General features: G+C 34.0%; 1 protein-coding gene across 2 annotated transcripts in view; it reads left to right on the top strand.

The window, feature by feature from the left end:
* Positions 1-2,249: 2,249 nt before the first annotated feature.
* Positions 2,250-19,009, top strand: part of DCN (decorin) — a 37,975-nt gene continuing 21,215 nt past the window's right edge. The window contains exons 1-3 of one of the 2 annotated variants that reach the window (XM_036456356.2): positions 2,250-2,475; positions 6,472-6,727; positions 18,109-18,221. In XM_036456356.2, coding sequence (XP_036312249.1) covers positions 6,505-6,727; positions 18,109-18,221 — 336 coding nt within the window. In that variant the 5' untranslated portion in view covers positions 2,250-2,475; positions 6,472-6,504. Of the gene's footprint in view, positions 2,476-5,553; positions 5,710-6,471; positions 6,728-18,108; positions 18,222-19,009 lie in introns of those variants that run through there. The other variant, XM_036456357.2, reaches the window with a different exon arrangement.

Genomic DNA, 19,009 nt, shown 5'->3' with positions numbered 1-19,009 from the left:
CAGATTTTAAAACCATGTTTGATAAAATCCTTGGGGTTTAGAGGTGAAGTTCTCACTAAAATTTAAAAGATGGAAATATCCATTCTTATACAAATATGAAATTAAAAGAGAGTTATAACTTGGTCACCGTTTTTAAAATAGTCTGCAAAGGCATGTTACCCACGAATTTTGATAAATAGTTAAATTTCTGTGTCTTCTGAGTTTGATCTTTCTTAAAATGTGTATAGTAATGGAAAACTAGCAGACCTCAGTATTTGTTTCTGCTGTGCTTACCAACTAGGTGAACTTGGGCAGATCACTGGAGTTCAGTTTTCTCACCTGTAAATCATGTAGTAAATGAAGTAGTAAATATAATTTCTCTAGCTCATTAAAAAGCGCTCAATTTACTGGGATTATGCTTTGAGTTAACACGCTTTATGTATGTTGTCTCCTTGCATCTTCACTCCAACATTATGAATAAGGTAATAATTTTTGCCTACTTTATAGATATGGAAACTGGGACTTGGGGTGGTTAAGCGAATCATCTGAGTTCACACCAATTGCTATCAGAGGGAAAGATCAAGATGTAAACCTTAACCAAGATGACCCACATCATGTCTTTTTCTCCTTTTGTCCTAATTCTACTTTTTCTTTAATACATTTATACCTCTCTTCCCTTTCTCCCTTCCTTTATTTCCACCCCCCTCATATTCCCGGCTCCTCTCTTCCACACCCCCCCCCCCCCGCCTCTGTCTCTCAATAATTATTGCTGTTATTTGTCAAATATATTTGGTACGAATGCATTTTGATGAGGAATAAGACAGGAGTGGGCAAAATAATAATCATGGTATGGTCCATAACCAATTATCTCAATGTTTTTATGGAGTCATTCAAGTATTTCCTGAAAGTTTACTGTATACCATGTTTGTCTTGAGCGAAGAGACTCTAAAAATATGAAGACAATGTGCTTCCTTCAGGGGTGTCAGACATGTAGATAAATAGCTACGATATAAAAAAGAAGTGACTGTATGTCTTAGGAAAGAGATAAATGCCACACAGGAGAATATTAGAGGAAAAATTAATCCAGGTAAGGAGATAATACTTGCCTTTTTCTAAAACATCAGAATTACTAGAATTATAATTATTAAATGCCAAGGGAAAGAGGAGTGGGGTAAGTTGTTAAAACTAGGGAGGCAGGGCTTGGGAAATAAGGTAAAAATATAATTTGGCAACACCCTCTCCCCTCCTTTAATTACCCATTCTAGAATTGAATTCCTTGACATTTTATCAAGCCAAAAGAGTCTTTGCTGTGGAATAGTATACTTACTAGATGGCCAGTGGAGGGACCAAGGGAGGGTGGAGAAGGGAGTGGGATCCTCTCATGTTTCACAGATGCTGATTTCAAGTTTCCACCTGGTAATAGCCTGGGGAGCGCTAAAGATACAAGTCAAAACAGAGAGACACAGAGAGAACTAACAGCATTCAGCAAGGGAATTAAAAAAAAAAAAAAAAAAGCCTCCCATTAGCTAAATAAATGACTTTTCTTGTATTTGCACTGTTGTTTTTTTTCCTTCTTCTATTTACTGAAATTTGCAAAGAACCATAGACTCTATTGCCTCTTCAAAGTTCTAGATGATATAAAAGTGTCGACTATGAAAATAAAACCTTTCCTATCCAGGCTACATTAAATTGTGACCAACTTCAAGTTTCTGTGTGTTTTATTTAAAAAAAAAAAAAAAAACACAAAAAACAAACAAACAAAAAAAAAAGACAGAAAAACTCAGAGACAACAAGAAAGCTTTTAAACTATGAGCAGTAAAGTAACAATAGCATGCCTTTCATATAAAACCACGGCTTTCATCCAGGACACTTTAGAAACACATTCAAAATATACAGAAAACCTACACTTGAATTTGCACAAACAGCCCTAGGCAAGCAGGAATCCAAATGAGTATTTCCACATAAGGCTACTCATTTATTTCCACAGACCACATTTAAAATAACTACAAGATTCATTTCATTCCGTTTGCCGGTCTTATACATCAAGTAAGCAAGAAAAAACTGTCGTTTCAGAAGTATAAAAAATGTTCCTTATAAACAAGACTGAAAAGCATGGATAGCGGAGTTGGGGGGTGGGGGTGGGGAAACAAACCCTTTAGTTGTAATATTTTAGGGAAAGCAGATGTAAAAGAAATAAAGCAAATGGGGAGGAAAAAAAAAAAGGCCAATAAAGTTTCTGGCTACAATACAAGAGACATATCATTACCATATGATCTAATGTGGGTGTCAGCCGGGTAGTGTTCATTGAGGGAAACCTTACTTTTTATCTGGGCTATGGAGTAGAAGCAGGAGATTTTCAACCTAGTGACAGGCACAGAGCAGCACCTACCCCTCCTCCTCCTCCCCACACCTGCAAACCCTTTTGCTTGGGCCGAATATTTAGTGTAATTACATCTCAGCTTTGAGGGCTCCTGTGGCAAATCCCCGGATTAAAAGGTATGGTTTTCAATAATTGTCCTGAACTCTGCTACGGACTAATAAACCTTAGATCGAGTTGAGAGAAATAGAGATTATTTGGTGAGAAAAAGAAAAGAAAAAGTAATTGTGCTGTACTTTTAATAATCTTTATGCAGCATTTTAAAAAGTATTGCTTGGAAACAGAAGTTAAATATTTGGTTAAATGATTACATGCATTGTTTTAGTTCTTTCTCTCTGTTCTTGCAAAAAAAGAGGAATATTTATTTTTAAAAATCTATGATCTAACACGATGGCCATCTATACTTATATTTTTGTATTTATACTAATGAAATGTTTAGCTCTTTAGAATGTATTGATAGAAAAGTATTATTATTCTTAGTTGCATTCATTTCCTTCCTGAAATCTTGTATATTTTAAGAACTTTTAAAACCTAAGAGAAGTGAACTCTGGTCATTAGTTGTAGAAGTTTAGTGTACATTTCTACAACCTATAAAAGAATATAAATTATCACCAAAGGTGAAAATAAACATTGGAAACATTTATGCTGTTTATTAAAGACCTAACTAAAGTAATATTACATTTAATTACATAATTTCCTAAATATAAAGTGAAACTCTGTATTTTCAACATAAATGAAATTTTATAAGATACATTCACTATGAAATGAGGGTGTAGGTTATTTTTTATCCTAATTGCAAAACAGGGTAAATGATGACCACTTGTTAAGTGGGCTCTGGAAATGTAAATACCTGTGGGTTTTTTTCTTCCAAGGGCTGTTTTGATCAGAAAAAGAACCAGATGCCTCCTAGAGTAGTTCTTATTAATGGATAAATGTGGTTTTACTGTTTATTTTTAAATTATTTCTATTTTTTTGAGGTTTTTAATTCACCTAGTGCTGGGGGGGAGGGGAGTGTAATTTTGCTCTGCATTTAGAACTTATCTCCTGAGGGTTAAATTTTTACTTTGAAAGTCACTCCAAAGGCATAAATGACATCATACAAATGTTGATCTGAAATGATATAGTTAATTTAATGGGCTGAAGTAGTCTAAGTGACCAGAGATTGTTATTTTTGATAAAATACAAATTCTGGCAATGAGCTTTAGTGAAGTAGTGAGATTATTCTTAGCAATTAACATTTAGGAAAGAATCATACATTTTAGAGTACTTACAACAGTTTAATGAAATTTAAAAAGTCTATTATCAAAATAACAGCCTGCCTGGTTTCCACATGGATAACTGTTGGTTTTTTGTTTATTTTTCTGATTTCTTAAGGAAATGATTAAAGATGTTATTAGCACCAACTGCCCACATTAATTGTTTAAAGATGCTGAGTATTCAAGTGTCATGGCACTATTTAAAGGAAGTTAGTTCATGAAGGATTTGTATAAAGTTCCTGGACATATTGGTATTATTCCCCAGGACAATCAGGGTTAAATGCGCGCGCACACACACACACACACACACACACACACACACACACACACGCAGCGATAAACTGCCTGTTTCCATGCAGCTTTAACTAAAAATAATTTTGTGTAGAGAATTCACGGCATTTTAACAAGAGTAAACACATGTAAATGATAATATTTCCTTGAGGGAAGGCTCAACGTTTCCTTTTGTGGGTGAGTGAAGCAACCAGGAGAAAAGATCTCTGTCCTGGAGAAAAGATCAAAAAGTGACATCTGCATTAATTCTAGTTACTGTTTATTAAATCTGCAATTACTTTGCTTAATTTCTCTTCTAAAATTGTGAGACATTAAATATGCAAAGCTAGCAAACTTGTGGTAAACCATAAATTTTGCATTTTAATGTGAAACAGACTGCAAGCCTTCCCTTAGTTCCAATCCAAGGGAACACTGCCAAAACAAGAGAGTCTCCGTTAAAAGGCAATGCAGTGATTGAGTGGGAGTGGGCTCCAAGAGAGGAAACTGGATACTTAACTTAAAGGGGCAGCGTGAATAATTAATTTTAGTAATATTTTAAAGTAAAAATCCATAAGCCTATATTGTATATGTGCTGCCTTTGATATACTTTAGTAATAAATATAAATTAAGAAATAAAAGTATAAAAAATTGAAAATATTTATTCCCTCTCTAGTAGATCTATTCAAAAATTTCCCAAAGATACATTAAGGATAGGGTATATGAAGACTTTTTTTCTTATGCTACAATTGGATTATTATAAACAAGTATTAGTTCTAGTTATAAATGTGCATCTTTAGTTTGCATTCTTATAAAATTCAAAGTAGAGATGCAATATGTTTTCGGAATATTTAGAACAGTTTCAATGAAGTTTAAATATATCAACTCAAAAATAGGCTGCTCTCTACATGATCAACTAAATTTTGTTACTCGGATTTATTAAGATTTAATCAATCTTGTTTAGTTCTCTTAAGCTAACTACACAATCAATTCAACACTATATATATATATATATATATATATATATATATATATATATATAGTGCTTAGTGAATGAATGGATGCATACTGTATATATGAATTTGTCAAAACTGTACTTTTAAAATTTGTTTATAAAATAATCCTATAGGTAAACCCAAATAATATGTCATATAAAGTTCAGTTAGGATTTTCCATATGTGTGATTAGTTCATTTAAAGTGATCAGTTTGAGAAACCATCCAATAGAATTACTATTAAAAGTGAATCTTGCTTATACCAAGTTGAAGTTTTCAGTTCCATTTCTTTCTTGTGCTAGAAATTTGATATTGAGATCAACCAAAGGACTTATGGGCATACATATGAGCCTAATCAGTGGTCAAGGAAAATAGGGGTGTGTGGCATGAGTGGGAGGGGCAGGGATTGGAATGGGGGGGTTGAGGACAAATATGTGATACCTTAATCAATAAAGAAATTTAAAAAAAAGAATTTGCATTTAAAAAAATATCAGACTAACTGGTTGCTTAGCACAAATTGAATAACTGATATTAATAAATTGATGGTCAATTGAGTCATGTACGTGCAAAATATTGTGCAAGACTGGGTACAAAACAAAAATAAGACATGCCCTGAAGGAGTACTTCTTCTACTGGGAGGGGGTTCGGGGCGGGGGGGGGCAGAACAAGCACGCAAAACAAATTACAAAATAATGTGATAAGCTCTTTAAAAGAGGTGAAGAGAACATGCTTTGGGAGCACAGAAGAGAGAGAAAGCAGCATCCTGCCTGGATGAGCCAGAGAAAAGCACAGGGGAAACCCATTAACTCTTTTAATCTTTACAACATTCTTACAAGGTAGGTATTTTAAATGGCAATTATCTATGAGGGTCAGAGTTGAGATGGGGATGGGAATGAAGTGAAAATAAAGAGACATGTGGCTAGATTATCAGTTGGTACCAAACTATGAACAGTCTTGTGTGTACCACAGGAAAAGTAGACCTTATTGCTAAACCATGGATGTCAACAAAGGGTTTCTAGCAGAAGAGTGATACAATTAAATTGAATTTTCAGAAGATGACTTGGGCTGCAGAATGGAAGACGAATTGTTACAGAGGGAATATTCAAGGCAGATACCCTTTGGAAGCTAGTACCACAGTTTCTGGAGATAAAATGGGCCTGGACTAAGATAACTGGTGGGATGTAAAGATAAGATTGGCTTTCAGAGAGATCTTGAAGCAGGAATTAGAGATCTCTCAGATGTATAATCAAAACTTCATTTGACTGTGGTATGGCTTGCTTTGAGTGAGCACTGAACAATTCAACATAATTTATCCTTAACAATTCTGTAAATGATGTATCTATATAACATGTTGTCTTGAGACCCAAAATTCTAAACAATCAATGTAAACAATATTCAGTTTTTCTTTCATAAGTAAATAGCCATAAAAATCAGTCTAAATCTACCTTATAACCTTTTAAGTACATTTTGAATGCTCTGCTTCTTAACAATCTGTTAAAACACATGAATATTTATTTTACTTTCCTTTATGCTCACTTCACTGTGGGGTGTTACAAACCAGGCAAGGCTATTCTTCTAAACCTTTGTTTGTTTCCCAGGTTCTTTGGTTGTGAAAACATATGAGATAAATCATGAAGGCCACCATCATCTTTCTTCTGCTTGCTCAAGTTTCCTGGGCTGGACCGTTTCAACAGAGAAGCATATTTGACTTTTATGACCTCATGCAAGCAGACGAGGCTTCTGGGCTAGGCCCAGAAGATCCCTCTCCTGGTTTTCATCACCTAGAGCCTCTGGGGCCAGTATGTCCCTTCCGCTGTCAATGCCACCTTCGAGTTGTCCAGTGTTCAGATTTGGGTGAGTGGGCTGCAGGCTCTCTTTACTTAACTTGTTTGTTATATTCCATTCACTTTCCGTTTTAATCTCTGCATTTCCAAATGAGAGAGACAGTGCCACCTAATGAGAAGTAAAGGAAGCAAAGTAGGAAAGACAGAACTAGCTTCAAGGTTAAGATCATTTTTTTTTTTTTTCTTAAGTCACATCTCCATCATTTTGCAGTCTTGGACAAATCATTTTTAAAAGGAAATCTTTTGTGAACTTCATAGTCCCTCTTCTATAAAATACAATTTTAAGCAAAACAATGTCTTACACTCTGTGATTTCCAAGAGTGATGGTTTATTTTAATTAGATGATTCCTTTTCTCATAAAGTTTTAGGTATTAAAAAAGCCTAGGCAATCTCTTTATTCTTGGCTTATTCCAGACAAACAGAGTTGAGTTCAAACATTGCTAAATTGTAAAGTATGCAGAGTTATCAGAAACAAAACAAGGAATCTTTGAGGACAAAAGATTATCTTTCAAATGCCAAAATACTCCCTTATTCTCTGTGTCTTAGTTTTGCCTTTATTTTTGGTATTTTAAATCTAGCTATTTATATTCTTTAGAATGTTTCAAAGTAAATATTTATAACTAAGGTATGTTGTAAATATCCAGTGTGATCACAGAGCACATATCTTTAGCCCAACACTATATATACAATTTGATTTATCATCTTTCAAGAAAAATTTGGCCTGGGAATTTCAAGACCAATGCACTCAGAAGATAAATCGCCAGAAATCTTAAAGTCCCAGCACATGAGCCAAAAAGGAATCAATTTAGTTTACATGGCAGCTGATTCACATTCCTCTTTTCTTTTGATACATTTCCCTTTTGGAAAGAAAAAAAAGAATTAAAAAAAATCCTCATTAAATTATTCTACCATGGTACATTTCTTTGTAGAAGAAACCCATAGCATAGTAGGGCTCTTTTTTTCAGAAGCCTTATATTTATTCAAAACATACTTTCTAGCAGAATTTTTTAGGGGAAATTGCCTCTAATTTCTACAGTTGGAATAAACTACACACAGGACCCAGGAAAACATGACATGTTTAAGAATACTTAAAAACAAATACTTTGAAATAGTTTTTTTCAATACTGACATCGCCATCTGAAACCCAAATACATGTATAGAAAGGCTATAAAACAAAAACTGTAGGATAATTCCACTGGATTCATTCATTCATTCATTCATTCATTCACTCACTAAATATATTGAGAGCCCACAATGGGCCAGATCTTTTCTAAGCCCTGGGGAGAAAGGAATGAAAAAGACAGATATAGTTCCTGTTCTTGTGAGTCTGAGATTCTACTGGTGGTGATCATTGTTTTATTTTTGACTTGTGTAATTGCTGCCTGGAGATTAAATTGCTAACAAATTAAAAAAAAAACTTCCATAAATCTCTAGAGATTACATGAAGTATGGGTGTAGGCAGAAAAACAAAGGGGTTGAAACTATCTGAACAAAGGAATCACCATATGATGGATATACTAGTGGGAAACTTTTTCTCAAGTTACTATAATGGCTAAGTTACCAAGAAATGTCATGCAAGTTAAATCTCACCTTGTCTCTGAACAAGGCTAAAAGACTTCATGTTTACTCCAGCACACATTATCAACAGGGAAGGATTGATGTTTTTAAGGAAGGAAGACTTGCCAGGCACTTCACTTAAGTTTTATTTTTCCTTAAATATAGTTTTACTTTGCTTGTACAAGAATTGGTGCATAAAGTTTGATTCTAATAACATATTGGGACAGTGCTCCAATTGTCTATCATGAAAAAGGCCCAAGCCAATTGCATAACACTAAGGAGAAAAGTGTAGTGTTATAAGAATAACGCCAAGGATAGTTGACTTGGGTACCTCATGATAATTTCTTTTTTGTTTTGTTTTGTTAATTTTGTGTTGTTTTTAAATGAAAATGTTTCTTTTTGTTGTTTTTTTTGTTTGTTTTTTTTCTTATTTCTAAAGGCCGGAGTGTACAGCATTCTTTTATTATAGTCTTACTGACTCATAAAAAAGAAGTGGCTAAAATTCTAATGATTTGTTTTAGGGGAGCCATGTTTAATGACAAGAGCTGAGTTCCAGTGAGCAACGGGCTCATCTAAGTCTTTTAGTCTTTATTAATTCACAGATGCATATTTAAATATATTGTTAAAAATGACAGTCAGATATTTCTAAGACAGAAAATATATTTCCTTTTTATAAATTGTTTTTATTTTTCAATCACAATTGATATTTAATATTATATTAGTTTCAAATATATAGCACAGTGCTATGACATTTAGATAACTTACAAAGTGAAGAAAATGCATTTTTTAAAAGGAAGAGCAACCCACTTGCTTTAAAAAAGACACTCTATTCACATTTTCAACTGCTATCTCACTTCTGCTCACTTCATGACTTTGGAAAATTGTTCAGAGCCTTAACATCTTTATTAGAAAAATCATAGTGAGTCTTAGAAAGCTCATTATAAGTGTGAGATGCCTGATTCACAGTAGAGACTCAAAACAATTTTTTTCTATGAGATGATTTTGTGGAATAAAAGATGAAAAAAAGAAAAGAAGAAAAAAGGCAAGGGAATGAGCAAACTCACTTATAGTAAAGGCAATGCCATTTATTTTATTATTAGTTTTAAGTTCTCTTTTGATCTGAACACAAAGTGTGTGTTATTAGAGTAAAGAAACTGCTGGGCACATTGGGATAAGAAATGTAAATGTGTATCTGTAGCAGAGGCTAATGTTTTTTGTTTTTGTTTTCAGAACTATAATTGATAAAGCTTTTAATTAGCAGAGAGAAGCTACAGTGTTAAAAGGCAAAATCTTTTGACAACTTACTACCTAAATAATGTTTAATATAAATAAGCACTTTTTAATTAAAATGTTTGACTATTTTTACCACTATGAGCAAAGTTTTAAACAATTCTTTTAAAGTTAAGAAGTGAAATTATAAGAATAATTACTCCATGGGAAACTTGAGGCCTTCAGGTGATACACTGACTGTGATCCTAGTTCTATCTTATCAGAATAGTATTACATTATGTTTTCCTAGAACATAGCATATTGAGAACCTAAACATATGCCTTAAACTATTGGAGAAAGTGATGAGTTCTCCATAGATATTGGCCAAATTGGTTTGGCTCTAAGTGTTGCAGTTTTGTTTGTAATTTGAACCAGACTTTTATGAGGTCTATATCTTATTCCTTATTTTATCCTCTTAAAACATAAAACAACTCATTCCTAATTATAGCATTTATAAAAATTAATAATATAAAACTAAATGTAGGAATAGCAAATTCAGAAATCTGCGTTACTTTAAAAATAATAAACTCACAATGCAACTCATTCTTGTCAGATCCTTTAAAAAAAAGTCCAAATATTGGTCCTGTGACTGGGTGCTGTGTTTTATGTATTTTGTGCCTTGAAGAAAAACCAGTCCCCTCACTTGTGTTCTCTTTAGATCAGCCCTTCATCTTTGGATCAACTGTCCAACTGATCATTTGATAATGATGTTCATTTTATCACTAAAAGGCAGGTTAGCCCTGACAGATTAAATAATCATTAGCATTGATTTTTGACCATTTATCTAAATTAAAGTAATAGCTATTGATATATTTTCTATAAACAAGATTCAAAAGAATTGAAATACTGTTTCAAAAATTATTTAATGATGGAAAGAACTCGGGTTGTGCAGTTTAGCCATTCTGCTCAACTCCTGCTTTACTATTTATTGCTTGTAATTTAAAAACTTTCAAAATCTGTTTTCTCATTTGATAAATGAGAACATATTTTCATTAGATAAGAATAAAAATATTTGTAAATGTCTACCATAATAACTTACATTCCGTTTACCATTCAGACAAAGTTGTCTAATAATACGAGGCTGTTACTGATATGTTATTTTATTTTTCTTTGAAATTAAGAATCTCTAAAAGTATATGTCTTGTCAAGTTGGATACAAAATTGTCTTCTTTTCTATCCCTCCAAAAGAGGGCCATATCACCTCCAATGTAAATAGACAAGAGTTAGAAAAGTTAATAATTGTGCAATTATTAAACAATTCAGTGTTCTCCAACACTATTCCTTTGAGAAAAATGAGTTTGGCTGAGTGAAGCATTAAGCACAGTAAAGCACTAAGCTATTTTATAATCATAAAGGATTCACATCTGCATACTTAGCCATGTATAAGTAATGCCAAAAGATGGAAGGTTTTATTTTGCCATGTAAAATCATTACAAATAAATACCATTCCTACAATGTACTTAATACCACAAAAGAGATTTTAATTAAAAACAAAAACAAAACAAAAAATTGGGAAAACTGTATAACCCATAAAAAGTTGGTTTTCTTACCTTATTTAAATCATTGTCTCAACTGTTAGGGGGTCACAACATAGCACCTACTATAATCCAGCTTGTCTCTTGACGGGGAAGTTAGTTTACCATGAAGTTAACAAACCTTATATATCCATGGAATCAACACAGAAGAATAAATGAGGGCTATTTTGTAGAGGGGTAGAGTGAATGTTGGAAGATCAGTTGCTTTCTGGCTGTATGTCTGGCTCTGTAGCAACTGGGATGTGGAGTTTTGATGCATTATTAGGAGTTTAGATGTATTAGAAGGGCAACTCCAAAACATGGTATAGGAAAAGTACTGTGCACAGAGCATGCCCAGTAGGTTCCTTAAATTAGGATTGGTTAGAGAGATAACAGATCCTCAGATGAAGCAAGAATAACATCCAGAAGCAACTCATATAACCAAGTCTCCAGATGCAAAGGGTTAAATGGGCAGGGGGAAGAGAGAAGGCCAAAGGAAGCTTCCATCTCCCAGATCTGAAGGAGAACTGACACATTTCCTTCTCAGTCCCAGGAGGGAAAGAGAGGCAGCTGTGTGGGATCAAGGCTTTTTGTGAGACAACAGCGGTGATACATCTTCCCCTGTAAGACCGTCATTGGCTCCAGGGGACAATCTGGTTAGAAGGGGAAATGCAGAGGCCCTTTAATTTTAACTTTTCTCCTTTAAAAGAGTAGCAATAAAATTACATATTTTCTTGAAAATAAGAATAAAGAAGAATTAAACAAATTTTCACTTTAGTCTCAATAAGAGGAGAAAGCTGTGTAGCAGCTACACTATAATTCTTTAAGAATAAATTATATATAATAATTATTCACTACCTTTTTATTACCTGTTTTTACATCTATATTCTCTACCAGAAGGAAAGCATCACAATAATTTATCTTTATAGGCCCTCTACTTAGCTAAATGCCTTATACTTGATAGGCTCTCATGCATTCATAAACACTTGACGAATGAATACATAAACAAACACATGGCTTAATACATGGATGAGTGCATAATCCTATAATACTCTTGATTCCGTCCAACTGGAAAGAGGATGAACATGTCTGACTGAGAATCAGTTGACATAGAATTGTGGACATAGGATTATGGTTCACCCTTTCTTATTCTTTTTGGGGATGATCTTAGAAGGAAACAAACCTTCCTTGAGTTTAATTTGAAAAACAATCTAATTGAAGAGGGAATCTTCTATTTCTCAAAACTGATCCAACTACCATTACAGTCTAATAGTCGTTTTTAAGAGGGAAAGAGAGAAAGTTACATGGCTTGAGCAGAAAGGCATTTTGATGGGGCTGGTCGTGTACATGTTGTTTTGGTTATATGTCCAAAACTGAAATGCAGCACCATTATCCTACTTATTAAATTGAAGACAGAATTATTAAAAAAAAATGGTGCAAATCAACAAGGATAATTCATGGATTTTGGATCCCTGCCTCAGGGCAGGGGAAAAATAAAAACATGTTTTAGGACAACCTGGCCTTTGTCCAACATGATGTTTAGCAGATTGCTGACATTGGCTAACAGAACAACGCTATCCATCACTGCAGCAGCTAGGGGAAAAAGTACAATTCTTTTCACTAATAAATCTTTACTTCAGAAATAATTTTCTGTTAAGATCATGGGTAGAATTTTATTTACTTTAATTAATATTCATATTTTCAAGAAGATGAAGTTTTTTTTGATGGAATATGGGAGAGCAAATACATAATTGAGCCTGGCCAGTATGGCTCAGTGGGTGAGGGTTGACCTATGAACCAGGAGGTCATGGTTCTGTGCCAGGTCAGGGCACATGCTTGGCTTGTGGCTAGATTCCCAGTATGGCAGCCAATCAATGATTCTCTTTCATCATTGATGTTCCTATCTCTCTCTCTCCCCTCTCTTCCTTCCTCAATAAAAATCAATAAAAATATTTTAAATGCATAATTGAGGATAGCCTTATGAATAACTGCATTTTAATGGAAAATTTAGAATTATATTAAAGTATGCTCATGGAAAAATAATTAAATATAGGGAACCAGTCTGTTCCTATTATTGTTGCTGAAAAAGTATTACCTCAAAACTTGGCAACTTAAAATTATAATTTAGTTTATGATTTTATGATGGGAGATCTGAGTAGAGCTCAGAAAGCCCTCTCACTTCGGGTCTCTCATCCATTTGTCATCAGGCATCAGCTGTGGCCATAGCTGTGGGGTTGCTAGCCGAGGCTAAACACCCAAGTAAGATGGCTCACTCTCATGATAGCAGTTGGTGTTGCTGTGGCCTGAGAGCTCTGCTTCCTGACATCTGGAGGGTCTCAGGTGGCGTCTCCAGCATGTGATCTCAGCATAGACAGGATTCTTTCTTACATAGCCTCTGGCTGCCCTCAGAGCAAGCATCCCAGAAGAATTGGATAGCAGCTGTGTAACCGCTTCTGATCCAGCTGCAAAAGTCATGATGTGTCACTTCCATCCACCACATTGCTTTAGTTCACAGAGGCATTATGAGGCCAGACCAGATTAAAAGGGAGAGGGATTTGACTCCATTTTTTAATGGGGTTGGAACAAGTGTGTATTGAATAAGAGCACATTGGATTGGAGATATGATTAATGTCATCTTTGAAAAATGCAAATGTCTAGACTTATATGCATTTCTTGACAAAAAGAGTGGCCTAATATAAACAAAGACTGATATTTTTAAGATTTGCAAAAGAGTGCAGCTTTGCTACCATTAAGTTAGGGTTATATTGACCACGAATAGCTTTTAGGAATATATTTGTTGGGAACATGTGCTTAGTAAACTGAGAGGCCAGCATCCACAGATGGAGCTTAGTAGATAAGCTGTCAAAGGCTTTAACTTCAATGGGAACAATGATGAGTGCAGCAAGAGCAGGAACTGACCAGACCAAACCAAAACTCCTCCCAGGATCAAGAGCTCTAGGTAAAATATTTGTGTGTGACATACATTTTAAAGAGATTTCAACTTCCAGGAGAATATACATTTTAATTGTATTGTGCAGAAAAAGAAAAAAACAAACAAAAAACACACCACTTGTCACAGACAAGCAGACTCGTAATCAGCAAGATAGCTTCTTATTGACGATAAGTATAGATACCAATAATTGTGATTCAGCTAAACACTGCGGTAGGATATTATTTTGCAGGATATTTTATTGAGTTATCAGCAAAATTTTATGGAAGATTCAAGAAAACTGAGGTCTAGAGAGCCTAAGTAACTTGCCCAATGATCCTAAGAATCAAGAAGAAGACAAAAATTCAAATAAGTTTTATAAAAAGATGTAAATTTAAATATACAAAATAAGAGATATTGTCTGCCCATCACCAAGCCTCAGAAATTATCAACTAATGCCAACATTTTCTGATATATCCTCAATACCTTTCCCCCTCCCATATTATTTTGAAGCAGACATAATTTATTTTTTAAAAATATGTTTTTATTGATTTCAGAGAAGAAGGAGTAGGGAGAGAGAAATAGAATCATCAATGATGAGAGAGAATCATTGATCAGCTGCCTCCTACACACTTCACACTGAGGATTGAGCCCACAACCCAGGCATTGAACAGCATACTCCTGGTTCATAGGTCAATGTTCAACCACTGAGCCATGCTGGCAAGGCCATCATTTCATTTTAAACAACAAATATATCAGTATATTTCTATGAAATATTAAAAATTGTATATAGCACAATAAAAATAACCAGTTCATATCTAAAAGTAAAATTTCTTAACATCATCAAATATTTATTCAAAGTACAGATTTTCAATCACCTTATAAATACTATATGTTTTATTTTACAACTTATTTGTGTAAGTTGGAGTCCAACTTTATACATATATTGCAATTATTTAAATATCTCTTATGTGTGTTTTAAATTATAGTTTCATCTACATTTCTTCATTTTTTATGCCTGTGAACTGAAGGGTCCCCAGTTCAATTCCAGTCAAGGACTCATACCTGGGTTGTGGGCTTGATCCCCAGTAGGGGGTAGGTAGGAGGCAGCGGATAGATGATTCTCATTTGTGTTTCTATCTCTCTTTTTCTCTCCCTTCCTCTCTGAAATCAATAAAAATAGATATGTTTTTAAAAGATGTTTGTATGCAAATTCTTCAGACAAAAATGGTATTTAATTTACCCCAAGCATTTTCTTTTCTTATAAAATCTAGATAACAGTATAATCATTGTCAGCTATCCAAATATATCATTTGTTTCTCTTCACATCTGAAATTTATTAGCACTTTAGCGTTGAACAAACATTAATAGAACCACTAGAATTTAAGTCCAACAAATATAAAAGTAAGCAGACTGGAAATTAAGGGACTTTGGCAAAGTAATGATGAAATATAAGCAGTAACTTCTTTTCAAATTAAAGGGAATGTGCCTCTTCTTGGTTAGAGAATACTAATTATCAAAAATTTGGCAGAAGACTACTATTCCTAATTGCATGAAATCAGCAAACTGACATTTCTGAAAATGGCACTGATCACAATATAGTGTAGTTGAATAAGCCTTCTGCAAGGCATCTGTTCTGGTAGTTGGTTTGCTGATTGTCCCTGAAAACATTTTATTCTTATTATTTCTCTGTGAAATAACTGTTTCTCTGCGCTATTGGAGTATAATTTATGCATGTTTAAAATCAGTGCATTTTTATTTTTTAAATTAAAGTTTTACTGAATTTATTGGGGTGACATTGGTTAATAAAATTATACAGGTTTCAGGTTCACACTTCTATAATGCATTATCTGTTTATTGCATTATGTGTTACCACCTCAAGTCAGGTCTTCTTCTATCACTATTTATCCTTACTTTCTCTTCTACTGCCTCCCGCCACCCACCTTGTCCTTTGGTAATCACTACACTATTGTCTGTGCCCACGAGTTTTTTTTTTGCTTTTTTTTTTTTTTTCCTTTGCTTAATCCCTTCACCCTTCTCACTCAGTCCCAAACACCCTACCCTCTTATAGCTGTCAGTCTGTTATCTGTACCCATGAGTCTGTTTCCCCTTTGTTTGCTAGTTTATTCTGTTCATTAGATTTCATGTATGAGTGAAAGCATATGGTACTTATCTTTCTCTGACTGGCTTATTTCATTTAGCATAATATTCTCCAGGCTCTTCCATGCTGTTGCAGAAGGTGAATGCACCTGATCACATCTCCCCTGCATTTTAATATTCACATCCTATATGATAAAAGCATAATATGCTAAGTGTCTGGTCGACTGGTAGGCCAATCAACTAATCAATGGATAATATGCTAATGATATGCTAAGGCCACTCAACTGCTTGCTATGATGTGCACTGACCACCAGGGGGCAGACAGTCTACCAGTTTCCAGTTGCTAATATGTGCACTGACCACTAGGAGGCAGATGCTTTGACTGGTAGGTTAGCTTGCTGCTGGGGTCCAGCTGATCTGGAGTGAGCTAGAAGGGCCAAACACATCCAGGAGCCTTCACATAGTTCTTCCCCAGCTGGCCAACCTCCTGCTTCCCTCCCCAGCTGATTGTGCACTGGTGGGGTCCCTCAGCCTGGCCTGTACCCTCTCACCATCCAGGACCCCTCAGGGGATGTCAGAGAACTGGTTTCAACTCAATCCTGCAGGCCAGGCAGAGGGACCACCACTGGTGCATAAATGCATGCCCCAGGCCTCTGATTTAAAATAATTGTTGATCACTGAAATGGGAGTTAGACTTTGTTTTTAGAGCAGGTGATTTCAGATATATTTTCTGTAATTTTTATGGCTACCTTGATATGCGCTTACATGACATTCAAAATTGGAAGGATATCTTCTTCCCAACATAGCAGTCATTGTATGCCTTGTTGTAACTTTTTAAAAATTGAAAACTGTACATTGAATTATATTTTCCATGATGATGTGGATAATTTTTGTCTTGTTCCTACTCTCTCTTCAGTGCCTAATAAGTTGATGGTGTCTAGGAGATATTCAATAAAGTGTTATTGAATGAATAAAATAATGATTTGCAGTACTTCATATTTCAGATATGGTGGAAAGTTTGAAAAATATTTCTGATTTATGCTATACACTTTAAAATTCAGAAACAATTACATAATTTAAGTTAATAGAAACTCAAATGTTGAGTGACATCCTTTATCAATATGAAACAAAGTCAATGGAATAAAGAAAGGCAAACATATATGTAATTTAATACCTTTCTCCATTAACATTCAAAATGATGATTTATTTTAAATGCAATTCATTTTAAATAAAAACAGTTCATCCTTATACATCTAGTTGAGTAAATATGTTTTAATACCATAGAACATTTGTTTGGTTAATGTGTTTACATTTATAAACTATAATAACTCAGTTACTTAGATCAAAATTTAAAGTGTAAAAGGAGTACTTCATATAGTAAATTTTGGACAAGCCACACTAACAATTTTAATTCATTTTATTGTAATTCCATCAGTCATAAAACATCAAATATATTGATATGGTTTTGGGATTCCAATTAAAATGGAAACAACTTCCAAAGTTTGGATAAATTTTTAAGTTGTTGATGCAACAACATGGTTGTATATTTATATAATTTTAAATGTAGATCTGTGACGATGTTAGGTTGATCAAAAGGATCTTTACATGATGATTTGGCTAAAGCTCTTCTTTACTGACAGGATATGTATTAAAGGGCACAGATTTACAAATAGCTTGCACTTAACACTTATCAAAATGATAAATTTCTAAAATAAGAACAATGAGGTATAATATACTGTATACTAATTATTTGAGTCATACTCTTACAAAATATTATTTTTGCTCTTATGAAGAAGAGTAATTAATAAAAATAACATGTCCTGTTTACTGAGAAAATCAGACTTGGTTGGAAAAGGTAAAGCTGATATTTTAAACTAGAATAGATATAATACGTAGAAAAGAAAAACATGATACTTGCAAAACTATCATTGCAACATTAATTTCCTTATAAACACATCCTTTGTGACTCTGTAGTGATGTGTCCCATTTTGCTGACTGAAATGGCTTTTATTCTCATACTAGATCTGGATAAAGTGCCAACAGATCTTCCACCTGACACTACGCTGCTGGACCTGCAAAACAACAAAATAACTGAAATCAAAGATGGGGACTTTAAGAACCTGAAGGACCTTCATGTAAGAATGTTTTAAAATTTTTGAGTTGTAACATGATCTGACTCAAAGTATTTTTCAAAATAAAACTTAGGTAAGGCCAAGAGTACTATGTGGTAATAAATAAGCACCTAAGTGTTTATCCAATTCTCTTAGAAGGTAATAAAAGACCATATCATAATAATCATTAACCCCTAAAAACCAGCCAATTTTTTTTATAGTAAACAGCATATATACTGTAGTTAGTATTTTCTTCTCAAGACTACCTTAAATCTTAATCTCTCTCATGTTTCATGAATAAAAGTCTTCATCTTCCCTTATATTGTACTTCAATAGTGAAATAAAATAGACTGATCTCAGTCTAGATTTTAATGTCCAAAGAGAGACTAAAAATCTTATTGTCTCTGTACTCTACTGTGCTAAGCCACTCTTAAAATATTGAGTCTAGTTGTGGAAATTTTTAGAAGGGCATTAACCGTAGAGCATCTGAAGAATAATCAGCATGAGGATAAAGAATCTGGAAATTATGTTTAGGTGGCAGTTGATGGAGATGTGGATATCTAAACTGCATGCAAAAAGGTCCTGAGTGATACATTTGAAGGACGATGCTGGAGAAGATAAGTTGAAATTTCTTCCTTCAACTACAAGATGCCAAAATTGTCTTATTGACAATTGAATGGAATTTTAGGGATGCAGATTTTTGTTCAACATTAACATTACAATGTAAAGGGTTAGAATTTTTAAATAATGTAGAGGATTGCCTAGTGAACAGTTACTTATCTGTGGCAATAAATACTATAGAAATACATTCT

This window comes from Pipistrellus kuhlii, unplaced genomic scaffold (genome assembly GCF_014108245.1).
Source record: "Pipistrellus kuhlii isolate mPipKuh1 unplaced genomic scaffold, mPipKuh1.p scaffold_m20_p_3, whole genome shotgun sequence".
NCBI lineage: Eukaryota > Metazoa > Chordata > Mammalia > Chiroptera > Vespertilionidae > Pipistrellus > Pipistrellus kuhlii.
Note: the sequence above shows the minus strand (reverse complement) of the source record. Positions and strands in the feature narration are given on the sequence as shown.